The 21,740-nt window shown below is 42.6% G+C and overlaps 1 protein-coding gene across 3 annotated transcripts in view; it reads right to left on the bottom strand.

The window, feature by feature from the left end:
* Nucleotides 1-411: 411 nt before the first annotated feature.
* The window catches only part of LOC137266430 (uncharacterized), a 46,793-nt gene continuing 25,464 nt past the window's right edge, over nucleotides 412-21,740 (bottom strand). For 2 of the 3 annotated variants that reach the window (XM_067801923.1, XM_067801925.1), the window contains exons 2-3: nucleotides 3,698-3,897; nucleotides 412-3,315 (exon numbers count right to left, since the gene is read on the bottom strand). In XM_067801923.1, the coding sequence (XP_067658024.1) occupies nucleotides 2,667-3,315; nucleotides 3,698-3,882 (834 nt within the window). In that variant the 5' untranslated portion in view covers nucleotides 3,883-3,897 and the 3' untranslated portion in view covers nucleotides 412-2,666. Of the gene's footprint in view, nucleotides 3,316-3,697; nucleotides 3,898-16,039; nucleotides 16,269-21,740 lie in introns of those variants that run through there. The other variant, XM_067801924.1, reaches the window with a different exon arrangement.

A 21,740-nucleotide genomic window follows, 5' to 3' on the forward strand; every position in this document is an offset into this window, starting at 1 on the left:
TCCACTTACAAGCATAAGGCCACAACATTCTGATTATTTGTTTTGAGGAAGAATTGTGTTCATGTAAATGAAACATTTTGTCTTTCTCGACTATACCGCCAGAATATTGGTGACTACTTCATTAAACATCATTCAACATCATTCAATCACTATAATACGTTATTATACCTATGCTAAGGGTAGTTTATAGGCCTGTATTCTTTGCAAATCATTTTTGCAAGGTATGCCATCCATCAAAGTTTGGTTTCAGAAAGTTGGATGCAAATTTGAAATGGTGGTTAAGAGCAAAATATTACATCATAGAATTAATGCGTTCACGGTTGTTCATGTAGGAAGACCTGGTCCCGCCATTTAGGTTTTCACCGTGGGTTTATTGATAGATTTGTTTGTTGTTTAACTATATATTTGGGGTTTTTTTACTAGAGATTGTTTGTTGTTTAATGATACACTCTACAATATAAAGACGGTCTGTAATCGAATCTGGACAGGGCAATCCTGTGATTGACATAATGTGTAACAAAAAATACAATGATGCGCATCAACCAAGTCACAGAGCGAGACCACACGAGCCTGTGAATCCAAAATGTTGCAATTGTTGCGGAAGATACATTCTCATCCATGTCTTCACTGGTTGATGATACCTAATGGCAAACAAGGATAAGTTGAGCACCGACCTGGCAATTGACCCTTATCAGCATGTATCAGCGCCGCCCACTGCCGCTTGCCTTTGTGAGCGAAGGAGTCCCAGGTTGTCCGTGATCAAGTGTAGTTCGAACATTACCACCGACTTATTACACCGAACACTCGAGAGTCTTATGAGCAAGTCGTCTACACTCACGCGCGGATATCAGTTCCATCGCCATGCACTAGCCTACATCTGCTCTTCCTGCACAAACCAAATGGGTTTGCTCATTGTCGTGCACTGCCTACTTCTCGTGAACTCGTTCTCCGCGCCGGTCCCACTTATCCTCATTTGCCAATACATGCACCTGAAGGTATGTAAATATATAGATCCAGACGCGCGGGTATGAAAAATAGTTCACAAAGACGTCACTGCGCACTAGCTCTTAATCTTAGGCTTACTAATTGACTTTCATCTCTTCATTGTACCTCTAGCACGCTCACTTTTCAGAAAACACGAGATTTCCGATAAAGATGTCCCCTTGCTAAGGTCGAAAATAACCACATTCGCTGCCTACCGTGATCAAAGGCGATCATGCATTATAGAGCCATTGCATGTTCTCACTTATATGATGGAATGACATGTTATTCTGAAGACTGATGCTGCTATACCATGATTTGCAAACGGTGAGGACATTATTTGATTCACAATATCATTCACAGATCATAAATATAGGTTCGCTAGCAAAACAAGGAAATGCAGTCTTGAGTGAATTAGAGATTTAGGACTGAAGCCACAGGCACAATATTCGAGTACCATGAATATTCGAGATACACCTCTATCACCGTGGGAAGCCCCTAGTGCAGAAAAAAGGTTCAAACCATCCTAAACAGGATCCTTGCACAACTACGGAACGACTTTACCAAGCAGCCATTAAGTCCCCATGACATGTTTTCTTCTGTGGACACAGACCTGTTGTTATTGCCACCGACAAATTTTCATTAAAGCGTGAAACGGGTTTCTGAAAATCTTCCATGTAAAACAGCTTTTTTCCTGAAAGCCAGTAGATTTGGTTAAACAAATACATGAAATTATACAAATCCAACAAATTTCAACAATATTTACAAAGCGTCACTAAGTACTGTCGACAAAACACTGATTGTCATGGTTACGGGAGAATCTTACAACAATAAAAGTGGATGTAATGCATATATCAGAGCAGCAACTTCAACTGTGAAACGGGAAACTAGTCGTGTTTAACAATGTTATATTCAAAGAGATGTTTTGTAGAAATCATTTATATTTGCTCTGCGGGGGAAAGTGTGAAATGAGTCCATAATGTTTCAAGACATTCAAGGATGTTGTTCGGGAAGATGGTCGACACTGTGGATTGATTTCATTTTAGACGGCGTCCACAACGTCCATGGCACCACGTGCACTAGCGTACACTCCAACCTCCACAAATAAACGTGATTGAGCAAGATGGGCGTATCAAGCCAATAAACACACATCTTTCCATCTTTAGAAAAACTGAACACTGAATAACCATCCCATGATTCACGAAGATGGAAGTAAATATTCCGGTCACGTTTTTTAACAAGGCTGACGGTTTCCTTTGAGTCGTACACCGTACTACATGAATATGTATCCCTGCTCTTACACAGGTTCGGATTAATAGACTATACACATTTGACAACCAAACATGTGTTTCCATTTGACAACCAAACATTTGTTTCCATGGTGACACATTCTTACCGATATATAAATGCCTTACAGAAATAATCACCGTTGACGCTACATCTGTGATATCACAGCAACAACTGTACTACTACATCTACGGTGCTGCTGGCACCATGATGGTAATGACGATAATCACATTCACTGCATCTCAGCTGTATCATAACTGCATCCTCGGAGGTATCACAGATTGAAAGATAATCCTTTCACAACAGCATCTATACTCTTCTTTCTCAGTACAAATCCAACATGTTTCCACTATAGGAAGAGATATGAAATTTGGTAACCTGCTCCCTACGCCCCACGGTCATATAGGTGGCAGTTGGATGTGGCTTCGAGATTTGATTCTGTCCGCTCGGGTGATCTTAAGGCTCTGAAGCCAGCGTTGACACTTGTCGTGGCTGTCGTCGCTGACGGCATGATGGGAATGATGGTGGTGGTAGCGATGTTGCGCGGAGGAAGGGCGTTCACTATCCTCGACATCGCTTAACCTGTCCTCAACATTAATCTCCGGAGGACCTTCAAACATGTCTGATTGTGGTTTGGAAAATCTATCGCTAAAGTCGTCCGACCTCAAGACATTTTCATCTCTGAGAGATATCTGTACTCCCGTGGAAGAAAATGACATGTGGTCCTGAGTAGCGCTGTCTCCAGAAGAAGTCCGGCCTACGTGCTTAAAGTCACGCTTGGAACGCCGGGATAGCTTTGGTGTTGATGTAGGCGACAAACCGGAAACGCGGTTAGAACTTTCTTTCAGTGACAAATGGCTCCTCCTACTTCCGGGTGTGGATGGCGGAGTTGGTGTGGTTGAGCGTCTGTCGATGTCCTCAATATGGAGACGTTGTCGCATGGTAGGAGATGTTGTAGCTGCAGCATCGTCATCAAGACTGACGACATCCATCCCGGGGGACACCTGATCCTGGGCTACCGCTGCGAGCTGCGGACATGACCGAAATCTGTAGGGATAGAAAAAGGTGGAGTCAGATTGGTGGATGGTGTCAACCTGCTACATCCAATGACAAGTGTAGAAACTAACGAAAATGAATAATGACAGATTTTAGTCAGTCCAACGGGGGACAAAAGCATAATTGCATAGAACAAAACATATTCTAAAGGTCATAATCTGAACAAATGTCAGAAAAACACAACGATATGCAAATTCTGGCATACAATTTTCTTGTCTTGCCAAAAGGTGTCACGGTGAGGTGGTGATACATTTCAGCGGTTTGAGGAGACAAACGTCGAAAGGCCTGAGAGCTGCGTTTTGCTGTGATACTTTAATGAAGCATCCCCCATCTGACACTACTTCAGGTTTCTATACGACCAAGCCTACGTCACCTTGACAAGGAGCAGGTCGACGGTCGCCGGGAGGCAGTGGAGCCTTCTTCCAGCATGTCATCATCGTCGTCGGGTTCAAGCAACTCCAGGCGCATCCCGGACTTTCGTCGACAAATAAGTTGCTTGCTAGATGCCGCTGGGGAGTCGAGAGCAAGGTTCTCACCATGTTTATCCTGAGAGGACATGATCAGCTAGAGGCTCTGAAACAGGCAGGGGTAATCTTATAATGAGGTTCAATGAAAATCTCCCTGAGAATGATACATGAACAATACTCGCCACCATCTGACTGGAATGACATATGTGGCACTGGTATTACGGGTACATCAACAACAATAAAACTTCGTTACATATTACACATAAGCTCACACGAGTTACACAGAAATTGACTATCAATCGTACATTGAACATATAGCATATTTACAGTGTAACGGAAACGTTAAATGGGAAACCGTGCGTACTAACATATGTGTGAATTGACAAATATTGCTTTGTAAGAAGTGCGCGTGAGAATGGTTTAACGCAACTTTGAGCAATATTCCAGTAAAATTACTGAGGGGGACATTGGAAATGGGCCATACACATTTCACCCAAGTGGGTAATCAAACTTGGGGCTTCTGCGTTACGAGCGGAACCTGGAACTACTAGGCCACCACACTGAGTTATTCTGCGAAAGGATATGGTAAGAGGTATTGTTCATGTCGACAGATAACCACCTAAAACAACACTGTCCGAAAAACGGAGGTTCCGTACTATTGGGGTCCTGTCAAATGAGTATTTACCGTATCGATTTAAGGTGGCTTACCAGCCTATTGGTTAAAGCGATCGCTCGTCACACCGATGAGCTGGGTTCTATACCCCATATGGGTACAATGCGTGAAGCCCATTTCTGGTGTCTCCCGTCGTGATATTGCTGGAATAATGCTTAAAGCGTCGTTAAACCATACTCACTCACTCACTCACTCACTGGATCGACCTCAGAATGACACTGTCAGAGTAACTGCTTTAGTTCATGTCTACAAGGGGAGATAAGTCGGGTTCCATTTCCCACATGACCACATTATGCAACGTCCGTGATTGATTGAATATGATTTTACGCCGCTTTTAGTCATATTCCAGCAATGTCACGGCGGGGGACACCAAAAATCTTCCCATGTGAGGAATCGAACCCGGGTTTTCGGCGTGATGAGCAGACACTGTAGGCACTAGACTATCCTAACGCCCTAAAAGAACAAGAAAAATTTCAACATTATAGCGCATTAGCGTAAGGACATACTAGTTTACGTGATCTGTCATTCAGCTCTGAGATAGATATGTGTTTATCTAAAGTCTTGATAAGTTAATATCGTTTCAAGCCGAACACGGGGTCAACACAGCACGTGGCGGTCTAACGACTGACCAGCACCGCAGGGATCCAGTTCAATATGTTATTAAAGGCAACAGGACAAGCCGCCGTCTAAAGCTACCACTGATTGTTGGTATAAGTAAATCAATATCACGAATCTCTGTAGGGCCGGACGAGACCGTCGGCAACCATCGCATATCATACCATTTACATGGATTTAGAGGCTAGGAAACCAATACGGGTCGTATTTAGGAGATCAAAGGCAATTAAAGCAGAGACTATAATAGCCGAAGAGGTAATAAACCTCACTTGTTGATGGATGTGTGACGTCAGAGCATTACGTCAGGGCTGGAAGCTCACGTGAGGCTGCGAGTGGTAGAATGTCAATAGAATGTATATGGACAGTTATCACTGCTATGTACAAAGGATGCGGTGACAGGTGCGCGGAAGAAGGAGACATACATGTCTACTAACTGTGATGATGTTGGTGAATGATGTCGGTGGATTATGAAATGCTGATGATGGTCTGCGGTATTATGAATGTCACGTGATGCTAGTGGCGAGCAGGGACGTTAATCAACGTCTTAGTTAAACCGTAAAGGACAAACGAACTCATTATAAGCTTGTTTCAATACGGTGGAATTCCAAAATAAGTATCATGCATTCATCGCGAACTATTTCTTTTGTTTTCTTTCGTGACATTTAGTTTCATCCAGCAATGAGGACAAGCTCGTCATGAGCCAGTTTACATCAAGTATAATACAATTCCACATGTATGACATACATGTATGACCTAAATCTCCATCCCTTGCCGCAGCTCCGTGAAGATCCGTGAACATCCTTTTTGAACGAGCCGTGCTTGTCCTAAGAGGCGAAAAAGGGATCGGTGGTCAGGCTGGCTGACTAGGCTGACGCATAACGTCGTATCCCAGCTCTGTAGATCGAGTCAAGCTGGTGATCACTGGATTGTCTGGTTCAGACTTGATTATTTACATACTGCCGATATATAGCGTAATATTGCGGAGTTAAACAACAAACCAACCACCCAAATCATCATGAGAAAGTTTACATCCTGCACAGTAAGCTAATGCAAATAGTGTGACATACAATATATCATGAACAAAATCTTTCTTTTTTACGAAAACACAAAGTAAAGAGAAGCCCCTCCAACAACGGCGCAATTGCGACACCAAGAGATTTTGCCATCAAGGCCCCTTTTGAAGTGCATATTTAACAAATATGCACTTAGATGGAAGCGAGAGCAACGACCCACCAACACTGAATTTACTTAAGACATTGGGGCACAGTTCATTGATAATGGGACACTTTCAGTAACGCTCCAGCAAAAACGGAAAGCGATCGCTCACTTATAACCACGCGATTACAATGAATCAATTCATGAAGCACTTACCTTGACTTTTTCTGCGGACGCCCAATGAGTCATTAGCTTTGTTAGTACTGATGGCCTCACTAGACAGGGCGGCTCTGACTACATACGCATACGGGGGATGTACACTCACTATTAATACAGCTGTACTGCGCACTAATGCACCATTAGTGTAAGGATTCTTATTCGTGTAGAGATTACGGACTAAAATGCCTCCGAAAACACGAATAGCGCCTCACAAATGAAGATCGGGTGCAACAGGTTTTCATGTCAGCGGACGATTCTTGACTGAAAGTCAATTTGAAGACCAGCTTTAAGACGTGAACTGGGTATCTTATCTGCGCATCCGTACTCCTACCGAGAAATGGTTGACTTGTTACGACTCTTAACAGATGAGTTAATCTTAAGCACTGCCTATTTGACGCCTTGTTGTTGGGCCGCATCCACGCGACTGTTTGGGGTTAACCGTATGGTCTTAGCAAGTGTGCTCTACTGACTCTTGTGAACCCATGTCTGATGCAGGACAAGCCTACTCGCAAGTCTCCCTTAACAAGCATAGGGGCTACATATGTAAAGGTACGACATGCTGTAAACAGTACAATAATCGAATTTCTCACATTACGATGGAATCTGTCAAAACCGTCACCTGTCCAATCCGGCACGTTGTCAATACCAGCATAAAGTCTCAGTTCCACCCGTGGCTTGTACATATATCACCAGCTCTACAATCCAGCACTCTGTCTAGACCGGACTATGTCTTCAGTCCCGACGAGTGCCGGTTTAGACAACTTCCACTGTATTTGGTTATGATGGAAAGTGGAAAGATAATCCATAAAGGGCTCACGTGTAGACGGTCATATGATTCCACAGAAACATTAACCTGTGGATAAGATGAGCCAGACACGGGCTTCACACATTGTGTCCATGTGCCGAATCGGACCCTGCACTAGGAGATGCCTTAACCTCTAGGTTGCCTCATCGCCCCTAACCCTAGGGATGACTCTCAGACCCTTGATGACAAGTAGATAAAGTCATCATTATCCCCTGCAATGGCTAATATTCTTGATGATTATGTCCGACAAGGAGATGCCTTAACCTCTAGGTTGCCTCATCGCCCCTAACCCTAGGGATGACTCTCAGACCCTTGATGACAAGTAGATAAAGTCATCATTATCCCCTGCAATGGCTAATATTCTTGATGATTATGTCCGTTAGTTACGCCTGTGTCAAATGTTTTGGTCTGTTTATAGCAGTGAGTTGTTTTCGCTTTATGCCACACCTAGCACTATTCCAGCTGTCTGTAAATAATAGTATCTGGACCTGCTTGTCCAGTAATAAACAGCATGAGCATCAGTATAGTATTACACAAATGGGACACAATGATATGTGCTAACCAAGTCTGTGATTATATTACAAAGTGGAAGGAGAGTACTGAAAGGTTTTTAAGTTCTGCTTAAGAAATGCAAAACTACCAAAAGGCACCAGTACATCGTCAGACCTGTCTATGAGTCAAAGTCGGTGAAACAATTTGAACGGTTATAATGTTCTCTTCTGGACAAGATAACATCCTCATAGTCACAGCCTTAGTCGCGTTTCCATAGAAACCGCAAAAAAAGAAAAAGAAATCATATCTGGGCCTATCCCTCTAAAGGCATATCTAGGGATCATGCTTGACACATGTAACAAGCTTGAGGAAGCTCGATTGCATAGTTTGGTAGATCTGCTTCAGACAAGATGACATCCTCTTAATCACAGCCTCAGCCACGTTTCCATGGAAACAGCAGACATAAAGTTCATATCTAGGTCTAAACCCCAAAAGGCAAATTTAGGGATCAGGATAGGCATATGTACCAAGTTTGATGAAGCTAGCATGTATAGCTTAGGAGACATAGTTCTCAGAACAAGGTGTAACGTAAGCACGCACGGACGGAACTCTGTTTCCTCTGCAGTTAAATGCGGGGGATAATTAAAAAGAGAATCCAACACAAGATTAGGATGATTTGTCAAAATATCCAATAGCATTCTGACTTATGACTGACCACTTAATATCTGGGTGCCAAAGAGTATTCGAGAGTAACACCTGATCAGACAATATTGCTGTCCGATTGTAGAAAGTGAGCACTGGCCGAAAGACACACAAGCTGTTATACCTTTTTGTGCTGTTTTATTTGTTGTTTAAAATCGATCTATATTCTAGATATATGACGGAGACCTGCTAATAATGGAGTGGGAACACGATAATCCAGTGATTAACACCATGAGCATCTGTCTATGCTATTGGAATACGATGACATTTGCCAACCACGATATCGAGCCTGACCACTTGATCCCATTATTCGACCCTTACGACAAGCATCGGGTGTTGAAGATCAATTCCAATCCGGATCTTCACAAGCATGTACTGCTAAATGTGTTTAATCCCCAAAATAACTCTGCAATGAGCTCCTTGATAATGTGAAGAAATAACGCTTGTGTGTCTCGGTTTCCTTTGTGCAATTGAAGAGTAATTCATCCCACTAACTCGTAAACAATCGGTATTTTCCAAGAATACTCGACGTGGTGAGGCAGTTCCGACTGAAATACCGTTATGTGCTAAATACAGTTTAAGTCTTCATGGGACGTGCTGATTTCACGTTTAGATCCATCGATATCTATATTTACATCGAAGACTAACATATCACAAGTATTGACATGGATCTTTCAAAAAACGTCACTGTCGACAAGGCAACCAGTGAAATATCACGCACAAAACCAGAAAAACATAATTCATGTGAAGAGGCAAAAAGTGAAACCCTTCCACGAACGGAATGATTTCATCCACAGATATGCATTCCCCGAGGATATTAGTTGTATTCAACATACCCCTGAAAAGCCAGGCTAGTATTCCGTTCATAATACAACGCGAAATTATGCAAAACAAAGCTAAATGAGACAATTGCATTGTCAAATGGCTATTCTGAGGGTAAATGAGTGGATAGGCTTCAACGGAAACAGCCAGCTGGGTGTTCGCGGGATCACGGGAAGTACGATGACGTCATAAATAAAAGCGTTCCCAGGCAACAGCAATCGCTCATGTAAACTGTCTGTACCACAAGTCACCTAAACACGTATCTCATTACTCCGCCTGGTGTAAATGCTCCCCACAAAATACTAGTCCATGAATTCATTCTCTCCTCTATTTCCCCATTAATCTTTAAGTGCGTTCGGTAGCAGCCATTCAGATAAGGATCAATAGATGTGATCTCTAAAAACAACATACAATCAATTATCTTTGAGCGAGTTGGGCCAATAAATAGGCGCTTACGCACACATTGAATTAAAGTTTGTTGATGGAGATTGACAAAGTATTGTACAATCAGTTTATCATTAATCATAACCTCTGCAATCACATTCAAGGAGTTGTTGCCTGGTATTGATGTTTGAATGGCGCCCAGCCACAATACTAACCACAAACTTATTAAGCGCAATTGCTACTTTCTCGTCTGCACATGACAACTGATTAATAAATCATATCGGACAATAACACCAGTTCCCCATGATTCGGACTTCAAACCAATTCCCTATTTTACAACCACCCATCGGTCCACTGTAAGTGATCCGCATTACGTTCAATTCTCGTTTGTTAATGTCGCTTTCTTGCCCCATGTGGGTATTGATTCAGCCTGAAACGCAGGAAAACTGAACCACAATGTCACAGAGATAGACGTTCTGACATATTGATCTCTATTCTATTCCAAGATGTAGAAAGGTGACACTTCCGACAAATTTTACCAGATTCTATTAAAAGTCTCTGTGATGATATTGACGAAAATGTTCCAGGCGGAGGAAACCGACTGCAGCGCCCGTCACATATCTCACTACACAGCTATTACAGAAGAAATAAAGTTCGGACCGTTCCAAAAACGAATTCAATTAAACTGGATTCAAAAGCTTAGTGGTAGTGAAAATAAATGTAGTACTTGTGAAATATGTGGCTTTCAAGTAGGGGTGGGTGTGTAACAAGGCGTGCACATATCGCTGAATCGCCAAGTTCATTCTACAAAGTGACTGGGGCATCGCCACGTATGTTTTTAAATGTCAGCCTTCGGCATTATATTAGTTAAGTCGTGTCTGGAGCCAAAAAATATCTTCAGAGCGCCGCAGAATCTAGTCTTTGAATATTCTTTAACCGTATCAAGGCTGAAGTCTATTCCGAGATTGCCATTTTTTAAGACCTTTCTGTGATACCCCATTGTTAATTCGAATAGTGCAATCAGTGAGTGAGCGAGCTGGGCTTAACACCTCTTTAAGCAGCATTTCAGCAATATCATGGTGTGGGGGGACACACATTGCATGCATGTTGGAAAACGAACCCGGGTCTTCGGCGTGACGAGAGAACGTATTAACCAGTAGGCTATCCCACCACCACAGGTCGGCAAAGAACATCTCAAAACAAACACCCAATTCTACATGCAGCCTCAGTTTGGATCATCAGCAATGGCATATTCATGTCATACAAAAAGAATATGGCGGCAATGGATATGACACATGAATTGTAGAAAACATGTGTACTCCTACCCGTTTGACGAAGGCGTCGTTGACACTGCTCCTTGTACGACAGTTCGGGAAATTTAGGAAGCAAGGAAAATCAATACTCCGTTTGATATCTGATGGCAGGATGAAATACTGTATAGCCTTGCGAAACGCCACAGTGATTCTGTACTCTATGGTCGACGTACATGTTTATTAGTAACAAACAAAACAAACAAAAACAACAACAAAAAACCAAACAAACCACACACACATGCCACATCTACGCGTTGAAAATAGCACCGGTAATAACATGGTGCTCTCTGTATAGAATCGAATTACACTGGCACATGGTATCTTCGCGTGAGCATTATAAGTAATGACTGTATTTCCGTATCTGTCATGAGAAATACTTAGTTACATTTCTCAACAGATGATGTATAAAGAAATAGTTCATTTCATCTTGGAGCCTCAGGAAATATGGAGAGGAAAAACAGATCACATGGACTGGCTGGTTGCGTTTTAGGGAACATGTCAAAATGTGTTTTTCTCATGTCGGTCAGCTGGGAGAATATGTGCCGTTTTTCATGGCTTCATGAATGCGCGTTAGGGAGCTTATGTTTGTTTGTTTGTGTGTTGTTTAACACAGTACTTTCAATATATCCAGATAAATAGTGGTGGTCTGTAAATAATCGAGTCTGAACCAGATAATCCAGTGATAAAAAACATAAGCATCGATCTACACAACTGGGATACAATGACCAAGTCAACAAGCCCGACCACCTGGTATTCGTCTCTTGCGACAAGCATTGTTTGTTGAAGACCAATTCTAAACCGTACCTTCACGAATGGTGTGTACTGATGAGTGATTCGGGTGTAGACTGGGTGAGCGTGATGGGTGTATGCCGATACTCCACATTTTATTACTTCATAAATTAAACAGACAGCATAGATTCCACTCCAACTTCTGTGGTTTGGGTTGGGCAAAACGCGTACAAATGCTTCGATCACGACATCGATGCGACGATCACAACACACATGTACCGCAAAGGCAACAACGTTTTCTTACACCATGGGGCATCTACTGTAACAACAACTCGGACCCATGTCACAAAACACGTCGACCATGAAATATCAGCTTCTGTTCAGAACGTTTACCAAGCGACATTGTCTTCATTTCAGGTCTCTAGTACATCTCTTGCATGTCGACACCGTCTTCAGGTCAGGTCACTAGTACATCTCTTGCATGTCGACAGCGTGTACAGGTCAGGTCATTAGTACATCTCTTGCATGTCGACACCGTCTTCAGTTCAGATCACTAGTACATCTCTTGCATGTCGACACCGTCTTCAGTTCAGGTCACTAGTACATCTCTTGCATGTCGACAGCGTCTTCAGGCAGGTTACTAGTACATCTCTTGTATGTCGACAGCGTCTTCAGGTCAGGTCATTAGTACATCTCTTGCATGTCGACACCGTCTTCAGGCCAAGTCACTAGTACATCTCTTGCATGTCGACACCGTCTTATGGTCAGATTATGAAATACATTTAAAAAAGCAACAAGATCTTCAGTTCAGATCATGGAATGCATTTCCAGAAACAACGTCATCTGTTCAGATTATGAGATACGTTACCAAAAGCAACAGCCACTTCAGTTCTGTTTACGAAATGCCTTTCAAAACAATATCACATTCAGTTGAGATCATGAAATACATTTTCTAAATCCAACACCATCTTCAGGTTAGCCTATTACATGCATTTCCAATAACAACGTCTCCCAAAGATCACAGCGTATGCGCTCTCGTGTCTCAGAATACTTGATGTAATTACCTCAAACGTGATATATTTCGCATGACACCTTCCACTCAAAAATGGAGGTCTTGATAAAATTCAATCTACTGCACATATTTGTATTCATAAACCGACGTCAATAGGAGCACTTATACAAGGCAGACGAGCTGATAATGACACTCAGTCATTTACATAACCACATCGAAGTACAGATTACAATGTGTATTTACTTAACATTTTGTAAAATCCCATTTGTTGATGTAAGTCACGTCCAAACAGAGCCACATAGTCTGGATCGTTCGCGTTCCCATGTCAATTGATAGTAAACAGAATGTCATAACATAAGTAGAGAATCTACCCCTTCTGTCACTAATGTTCAATGTCCAGTCATGGTAATAGATTTGTTCTGAGTGTATTCATCTAAATAAGGACTTTAATAACTGCACTTATTAATATGATCATTGATCGTGTTGGCAGCTTATCTCCATGTAAACGTACAAAAGAATATCCTAGACATATTTAACAGATTGTTGGAGGCACGATTAGTCCACTTGCGAGCAGAATTCTTTGTCACAACACGTGCGTGTATCAAATGAACGGATGTCTATGCGGGGTACATTATCATGGGTCGTTATACACATTTAACGCACACAACAGATTGTTTGATAAACATGTTGTTTTTCGACTCGTGGGCGACAGTACGATTGATTTTTTACGTGGGCGAGGAGACCGTTCTAACGCAGAGTGACCAAAAGGATTGTTACTGAAAAGGTATGTTTGTTTGTTTCTTGTTAAACGCCGCACACAGCAATATTACAGCTATATGGCGGCGGTCTGTAATAGAACGAGTCTGCACAAGACAATCCAGTGATTGACATCATGAGCATCAATCTACGCAGTTGGGATACGATGTCACTTGTCAAGTAGGCCAGCAAGTCTGACCGCCTGATCCCACTGTTCGCCCCGTCCGATAAGAATGCGGTGTTGAAGATCAATTCCAATCCGGATCTGTAATGCATGTAATGCTAAGTGTGGTTCATCTTAAAAAATACCTCTTTAATGAGCGCCATCGATACCGTCTACTGTTGTGAAAGATAACGCTTGTGTGTCTCCGTTTCTAGTGTGCTACTGACGAGTAATTCATCCCACTCAGTCGGGATATGGTGACATGATAACCAAGTCAGTGAACCTGACGCCCTGATCCACATATAATGGACTATTCTGCACGTTACGCCATGTAATGGAATAATCGACACACGCACGCCAACATACATATATAAATTAGTTAACAAACAAGACCCAGAATAAAAAACAATACACACTGGCCCGTAGCTAAGACGTCACACATACTAATTAGCTATATCATGCAGTAGAAGCATATACATTATTCATCCCAAGCGGCAATTAAACTTTAGTTCAAAGGTGGATGCCTCCGCTGAAAGCGTTTAAACAGCATATATTACTAGTAAGTAAATATTACGCATGTCAAGTCGAGGGAACATAACAGATAGCCTTGGTTCTGCTTGAGATATTGATTGTTAATATCTCCCCATTGTTTGATAGGGATAGATGCTTGAAGCCGATTGGGCAGGGACAGCTTTAATTAAGATACCGTCTGTTTCAAATCTTGTAACCGATCAGGTGACCGTGATGAGGGTTAGATACGCTAGAGCGACAGACGATATCTCTCTCTAAATATTTACCTGAACTTGTGTCCCCAGCCACAACCTGCCTCCTCACACTAATTAGTGCTTACAACCCTTTCCTCTAGAGGCTGACATAGATGTGTACAGCCGCAAGCTGACGTTTGTCAAAGTCTCTTCTGTTATTCCGCCCAATATTTTGACGTTAGAGCTAGTCCAAGTCTTCAACATATTCTGGACGGTTATTCCCACTGTTATTCCCCTGCCCTAGACGGTTACCATCTGAAAACAACTGCCCAACGTGTATAACGTCCCTCCTAACCATGTCCTGGAAAGTTACCCATCGTTTACCACCTGCCATAGATGGTTATCCCTCATTTATCACCTGACCAAGATGTTTATCAACTAGTATCTCCATTGTCCTCCTCTGGCCAGTTACCCCGGTCTTACGCTCTGTCCTAAATTATTATTATACCCATTCTCCCGTCCTGGATGGTTATCCCCGTTCTGTCCCTGCCCTAGAGGAGACCGTTAACCCATTGTTGTCCCAAATCCTAGACGGAGCGGCTATCCCTTTTCCTAGACGGTTATCCCATTCCCAAGACGATTATACTAGTTACCCCACTCCCTAGACGCTTATCCCATTGTTACCCCTTTCCTAGACGGGTCGGTTATCCCAGTTATCATATTTTACGTAGGGTTATCCCCTTTCCAAAACGATTATACCAGTTATCCCATTCCCTAGACGGTTATTCAAATTATCCCTTTCTAGAAGATATTCCATTCCAAGATGATTATCCAGTTATCCCATTTCCTTAAGGTATCCCTTTCCTAGATAGTTATCCCTTTCCCAAGACGATTATACCACATATCCCATTTCCCAGACGGTTATCCAAGTTATTACCTTAATTAGACAGTATACTCTTCTCCCACCTGCCCCAAAAGACAATTGAAATTCGTATGCTTATCTTTGACTCAGTTGGTTTAATGATATTTATCTTCATCTTCACAGCTGACCTGGTTGACACAAGACTCCCCGAACAATTGGCATCTCCCCAAAATGTATACCAAAAGATTACAGATCCACATAAAAAAGCTACGGGCAGCATCTGCACTAAATATAGGAGAGGATAGCCACATTTAAGGATGGAAACCTATTTACATGTGACATCAGCACATACAGCACGTATTATGTATCATCAAACCTTTGATCCTCTACACATGGCTGATATCAGTCATGCAGCTGCACACATAAAATAACAGTCCTTTGAGTCTCTTTTAACAATCTACTTCATGCAGACTCGTATCCATTAAAAGTCAATGGCGACCAAATGCACCATCAGAACGGTATTCACTGGAAGTGTAAGGCACGCAGTCCACTTAAACACACTCTGTAGAGGTATGAATTATTCAGTCGGGCCCCTACATCAGAAGAAGCCGTTTCACTTGTAGTTAGTGCAATCTTGATAGCCAATGATAGAAATGAACTGCTTGAATAACCGTTCGAGAAACACACAGAGCAAACTATCAGCCAGCGCATAGGTATCATTGATCATGGTAGCTAACGACGCCGAAAAGGGGCAACGTATATTCGCAGTATATGACTTTGAATATATCGAAACCTGTCTAACATTATATCAGCTGAGTGAACACTATGTGCAATCTCCTCACCTTGGTGGATGTAAACTCAAAGTCTGTTATCCCATACCGAGTACTCCCAACGGAATAGTGCTGATACGGGCTCGCGTCATCAGCAGGAACGACGTTCACCTCCGCGTGTATCAACTGGTGTTCGATCCGCCCCGTCCTGTAGTGGGGCTGTTCTAAGGCTGTGAGGCACTGCCTGTATGAGTGGGCGGGAGGGAGAACCGACGCGGGGGGATAACAGCCGGCGTTAATCAGCCCCACTCTATCACGAGGAAATACGGGGCCGATGGGGTGCTTGTATCGATACTCCTGCTTACTGGGCTGGCTGCAGTTGATGGAGTAACATCTCCAGGGAAAAAGTGATTCAGACAAACAAATAGCTTCGGTGCACGTGTGTTCTATACTTTGGAGAAGAGTTGTTAGCATGCGGCGTGATAACCGGAGACATGAGGCTAAGCGTGGTAAAGTACAGGTGCTAGGAGAACTGATGTTGTACGGCAGTCTCTCCTATGTGATGAACGCATATTGTTTAGATTCATACTTGTACAGGTGATAAGCGAACGCACGTTGTACCGGCACAGAGTATCTTGCAAAATCAGACACCTGCACAGGTGATAGTTCAGCACAATGCGAGTTCTTTAGTAGGGGAGGGGTTGTATCAGACATTTGCAGTTTTTCGAGCTTTCCTCCCCCGATGATTACTCGTGAAGATCCGGGCTAGAATTGGTCTTCAGTAACCCATGCTTGTCGTAAGAGTTTACAAACGGGATCGGGTGGATAGTCTCGCTGACTTGGTTGACTCATGTCATCGTATTCCATATGCGTTGATCGATGATCTTTCTGTCGATCACTGGATTGTCTGATCCAGACTCGATTACATACATACTCGATTACTGCTGTCATATAGCTGGACTACTGCTGAGTACAAAGTTAAACTTCAGTCATTCAAATCCCAAATGAAACTGACAAGCCGTGGTGAAATACTGAAACAATATCGTACAATATCGTATCACTCATTATATTTGCTCGAAGAGGTTACTGATGTCAAACCTTTAACCCGAAGTAATGTTAAACGTTAATTCTAACTCACTCGCACCCGTGTCATTGTGTCATCAGGGTGCATCAGTATCATTGTGTCATCTGGGTACATCCGTGTCATTGTGTCATCAAGAAGCACCTGCGTCATTGTGTCATCAGGGAGCACCTGTCACTGTGTCAACAGGATGCACCTGTGTCATGGGGATGCCCTTGTGGCATTGTCTCATATGGATGCCTTTGTGCCTCTGTATATCGGGATGCCTTTGTGCCATTATGGATCTTGATGAATAAGTGCCACTATCGGGGTGCCTTTGTGACCTCTGTTGGGAGGCCCTGGTTCATTGTCGATTGGGGCACCTTTGTGAAAATGTCTACTGGGACGCCTTGGTGCCACTGTCCATTGGGACGCCCTAGTTTCATTGCCGATCTGGACGCCCTTGTGCCATCGCCTCATCAGGATGCACGTGTCAACGCATAAGTAGAAAACACACTTCAGTAAAGGTAACTATCTCATCCTCACCGTAAAAAGAGCTATTCGTCAACCCCAACAGGTATAGAGTAAGAAAAACGACTTTGATTTTTATTGTCCTTCATATGATACCTAAAAAGGGTATCGATATTTTGGGCTACATTTGATGATGCTTGTCTTCATCAACATCTTCCCCACGGCACATCTTCCTCAAAACGTACTCAGGTAACAGATGTAGTAAGCAAAAATCCGGTGTAATTGCTTCACACATCCTCATTGAAACGGCATTAGCATCGTTATATACCAATCAACATTTTCTAAGGACCACATCTTGACTATTTTGGTTGTTGAGTAGATCATATTTTAATTGTTATTTGAAGTATATTACATTACTTTAGACAAGATCGATATAGTAATTGCAACCACTATCGTTTACTAAGCTACAGAGACAGTCATATAATGACTTCCGTATAAATATACAATGATCACGAAGACATCTGGGAATCTGTTCTTGCCTTGCTCCTACGTGTACATTTATGTCTCCCTCTCTGAAAGAAGGCTAACGGTAGCCAGTATTTTGTATCGATTTTACAGCAAGTATGCATTATATATGAACCATATCGACTAAACATCATCTTGATTTTTCAGGGATTACATCTAGAGAGAAGGTCCGATACGTGGAGTGCCGGCTTATCTTTGAGACTGGGACATACTAAAAGACCTGTCCTTTAATGTTTGGAAAAAGTACATTTCGAAAGGAATCGGGTGAGATCAAACGTGTTTGGTTGGAACATGTGGGAGTAGAATGTCCTCTGCAGTTAGAACGAAAAGGCAGCTAAGGGTTACACTCTACGCCTTTGATGTGAACTCTCTATTTTCGAGGCACCACCTCGTGAGATTTGAATCCAAATGATTCAAGAGATCAAGACGGTACTTCAGTCATGATAAAGCACGTGAAGATGATGAAAGTCTGTGGAGATTGGGGCCAAGTGCTTCAGATAACGTACAAGAGGTATCTGCTCTGACTTCTCAAAACCACAAATGGCACACACAAGTGTTCAAGCATAAACAAGAACGTCTTCACCTATTCATTAAAGCAATCACAATGTTTCTTTACGCAATATGGTTAGAGTAATATACTGGACAAAAATAGTTAGGGATATACGTAAATTTGGAAATTATGCATAATGGCTTAACTCCTCACTGATAATATGTTAGTCATAAAAATACCAATATCCCTAACTTATTTTGTCTAGTATATGACTTGGTTGTACGTATGGTCGCCTTGCTCATATAAAAACAAGCTTCGAATCAACAAACGGAAATTTTCTTCTGAAATATATAAAAATCTTCCACCAACGTAGCTGCTGTGAAAACTTTTAAAATATACATGCTGGTTTTAATTAATCGATATTCAGAAGGTATCGTGTATCTTTACCAATATGCCAGAGCGGGCAGTACAAGACAAGATAGCTTCTACAATGGAAGCTTCGACAACCAACTGTTAAAATGACATGTCAGAGTTCAGCGTTATATTTTACCGTTAGCCTTAACTGCCATTAAGTCAACGTGTCCTTTGTTCTAACTGCCAAAGGAAGTAATGTTTGACGTGTAATCATCTTACGCAACCACAGCGTTTTCTCCATGCAAACCAGCGACCGCAGGGGATGCTGTAAGACGAGCAGGTTATTTTCAGTATTAACTATCGACTTGTAACACGCCTCATTACAGCCCTATCACGGGGACCCGCAGTCAAGTCGGGTCGGGGACACAAACCGCTGCATGCAAACATGCAGGAAAACAGACGAACAGATCATGCAGACTTTCACTTTCTAAAACTGTTGATGTAACTAGACCATACACGAAGAACCTGCGTTCCATTTCAAGAAGTAAAACTATAATGATACTAATCATAAAAGAACTCTCCTTCTATGGCACAGTTCCATACTATGACCATATGTTCATAAATTACAATCAAATTATGCTGACATCGATATCTGCCCCGACGTTGGTACCTTTCACAAACACACGCAAAGTCAGGGCAGGATTTCATTGAATTAACCTTGGAACATTTAGTAAATGTCTAACTGCAAAACGAAGAGCATGAGTTGGAAGTACTAGGGTTTATATCCATTCTATACCACAGGCCCTAAGTTTCAGGGGTGGTGGGGTAAGTGGTTAAGCCCATACTTGTGACGCTGGAGACTTGGGTTCGATACCCCATACGGGTATACACAAGTCCATTCCTGTTGTCTCCAAATATTGCAGTAATTAAAACGGCATGAAACCACTCATTTACTCTCACTCAAGCTCAAGCATATTGTTGATGCGGTGGAAAGAAATATTCCATTAAACCCCAGTTAATAAAGTGAAACACTGCCAACCATATCATATCCTCATGAAAAGGTGCATCTTTCATAATCGTTAATATCGTTGTCATCGTGTGATCAGTATGTAACCGGTTGGCGACGTTGTGGATCCCGGAATTACGAAAATCAATACACGAAAACCACGTAATACCTACACCCTGAAATACGACACATTTAGCAAGCCAATAAACCCATTCCTCGAGCCCCTTCTACAAAACTGCATTAAAGTTGAGCTAGGCTGTGGATTCCGTGTATTTATATAGTCTTGTGGTTCAGTGGCTGAACACCCTTCGGTGTATCGGGCTCTAAATGTCTCAAAGACAAAGATATTATCATTTACCAAAGTCACAAATTCCGACAAACCAGTTCAGTAAACTAACCGAAGACGTGCTTACTCGATGACGTAAAACTGTAATAACTGCACAAATAATTTAATATGAAGAGATTAGAGTACAACTCTGTTGATGTCATTGGTACCCAAAGGCGCTGTCGATCGAGGCCCTCAGATGTCTCTGTCTTGTTTAGGATGAAATCGACTGTCGATAACAGTAATTGTCACACAGTTTGAAGGTCATTTTTTATTGTTGTCATCCAAGCCTTAAATTATGATCCTCTCTGGGATTGGTAAGTCTATGTTTAATGCCTATACATGGAACATTAACGTAGATGGTCTGGGGTCACGCTGCTCGTTGTGGTCCCTCGAGGCTCTTACCGAGGAACCCTTGGCTTGTGTTCTGGTCCTCCCAACAATGATGGTGAACGACGCACGAAAGAGATCTTTAGCAAAGATTCATCAATAGTTACTGTGGGGCCTGAATGCAATGAGACGATCAATTAGAGAAGTCGAAATAAGAAACCATACTGTTGCCGGAATCAGGAAGTGGGTTAGATTGGTTCTAGGGCTCTTTCGAGGCTAGCACAAGCCCGATTCAGCGCACAACTGGAGCTCCACTGCGGTCTAATTATAAATCTACTGTAACCGATGACGTTGCGATTGTATTGGATGTAGCGAGACAAAGGTCCTCCTTTTCTTGCCCCATGGTTAAAGAAGTGAAAAATTGATTGGCTATTTTATACACTGATGTAAACTGATACCGCGTCGTCCCGAATTTCCACACGTTACCTCCAGAGTGTTGTGGGGGCTGAATATTTACGAGAAAGGAAATGAATCGACTTGTTGGTTTTCCTCGCACAAATAAATCACAATGTCTCCTCTGTAATTAAAGGACGATTGCTAAAGCCTACAATAATACGTTTGTTCCATGTAGGAGCTCGGGGGGCACAGTCGTGGTACTGCAAGTCGCGGTGAAGAATCAGGTACAATGGGCACGACAGGAATCTATTATACGATATTTATATAGCGCACATATCCATGCAACTAGTGCGCCGGTATGTGTTTCCCTCGATCACTGGATGTCAATCTCAGCGTCATATCGTATTATCAGTTTCAACTGCCTGTGGAGTATACATCTCTTGCTGCCACTACGCGCACCGAGTATACTGTGGCACTCGCGTCCTAACGGGGTACCCATTTCACAGTTAGGTGGACGTGAGACACAGTCACAGTACTTTGTCCAAGTTTACAGCAAGTAGGTGTTTGCACGAATTCATGTGGCCACCGTGTGGTCATATACCAACGGATTCGTGGGTTCTTTTAAGTGCACACGGTTGTGTCCTGTACACCAGGGTTAGTAACAACACGGGAAAAGTCCGCACACAAACTTGACTCCAGCGCTTTTACACCGGGTCATGTGGACTCGACCCCGACATCTCAGCCTCGCTGGATCACTAACCTGGTGCTTTAGCCAGCTCGCCTACCTCGCCCCCACTGGGTTCGAATCTCTATGTT

Source organism: Haliotis asinina, chromosome 15, assembly GCF_037392515.1.
Source record: "Haliotis asinina isolate JCU_RB_2024 chromosome 15, JCU_Hal_asi_v2, whole genome shotgun sequence".
Classification (NCBI taxonomy): domain Eukaryota; kingdom Metazoa; phylum Mollusca; class Gastropoda; order Lepetellida; family Haliotidae; genus Haliotis; species Haliotis asinina.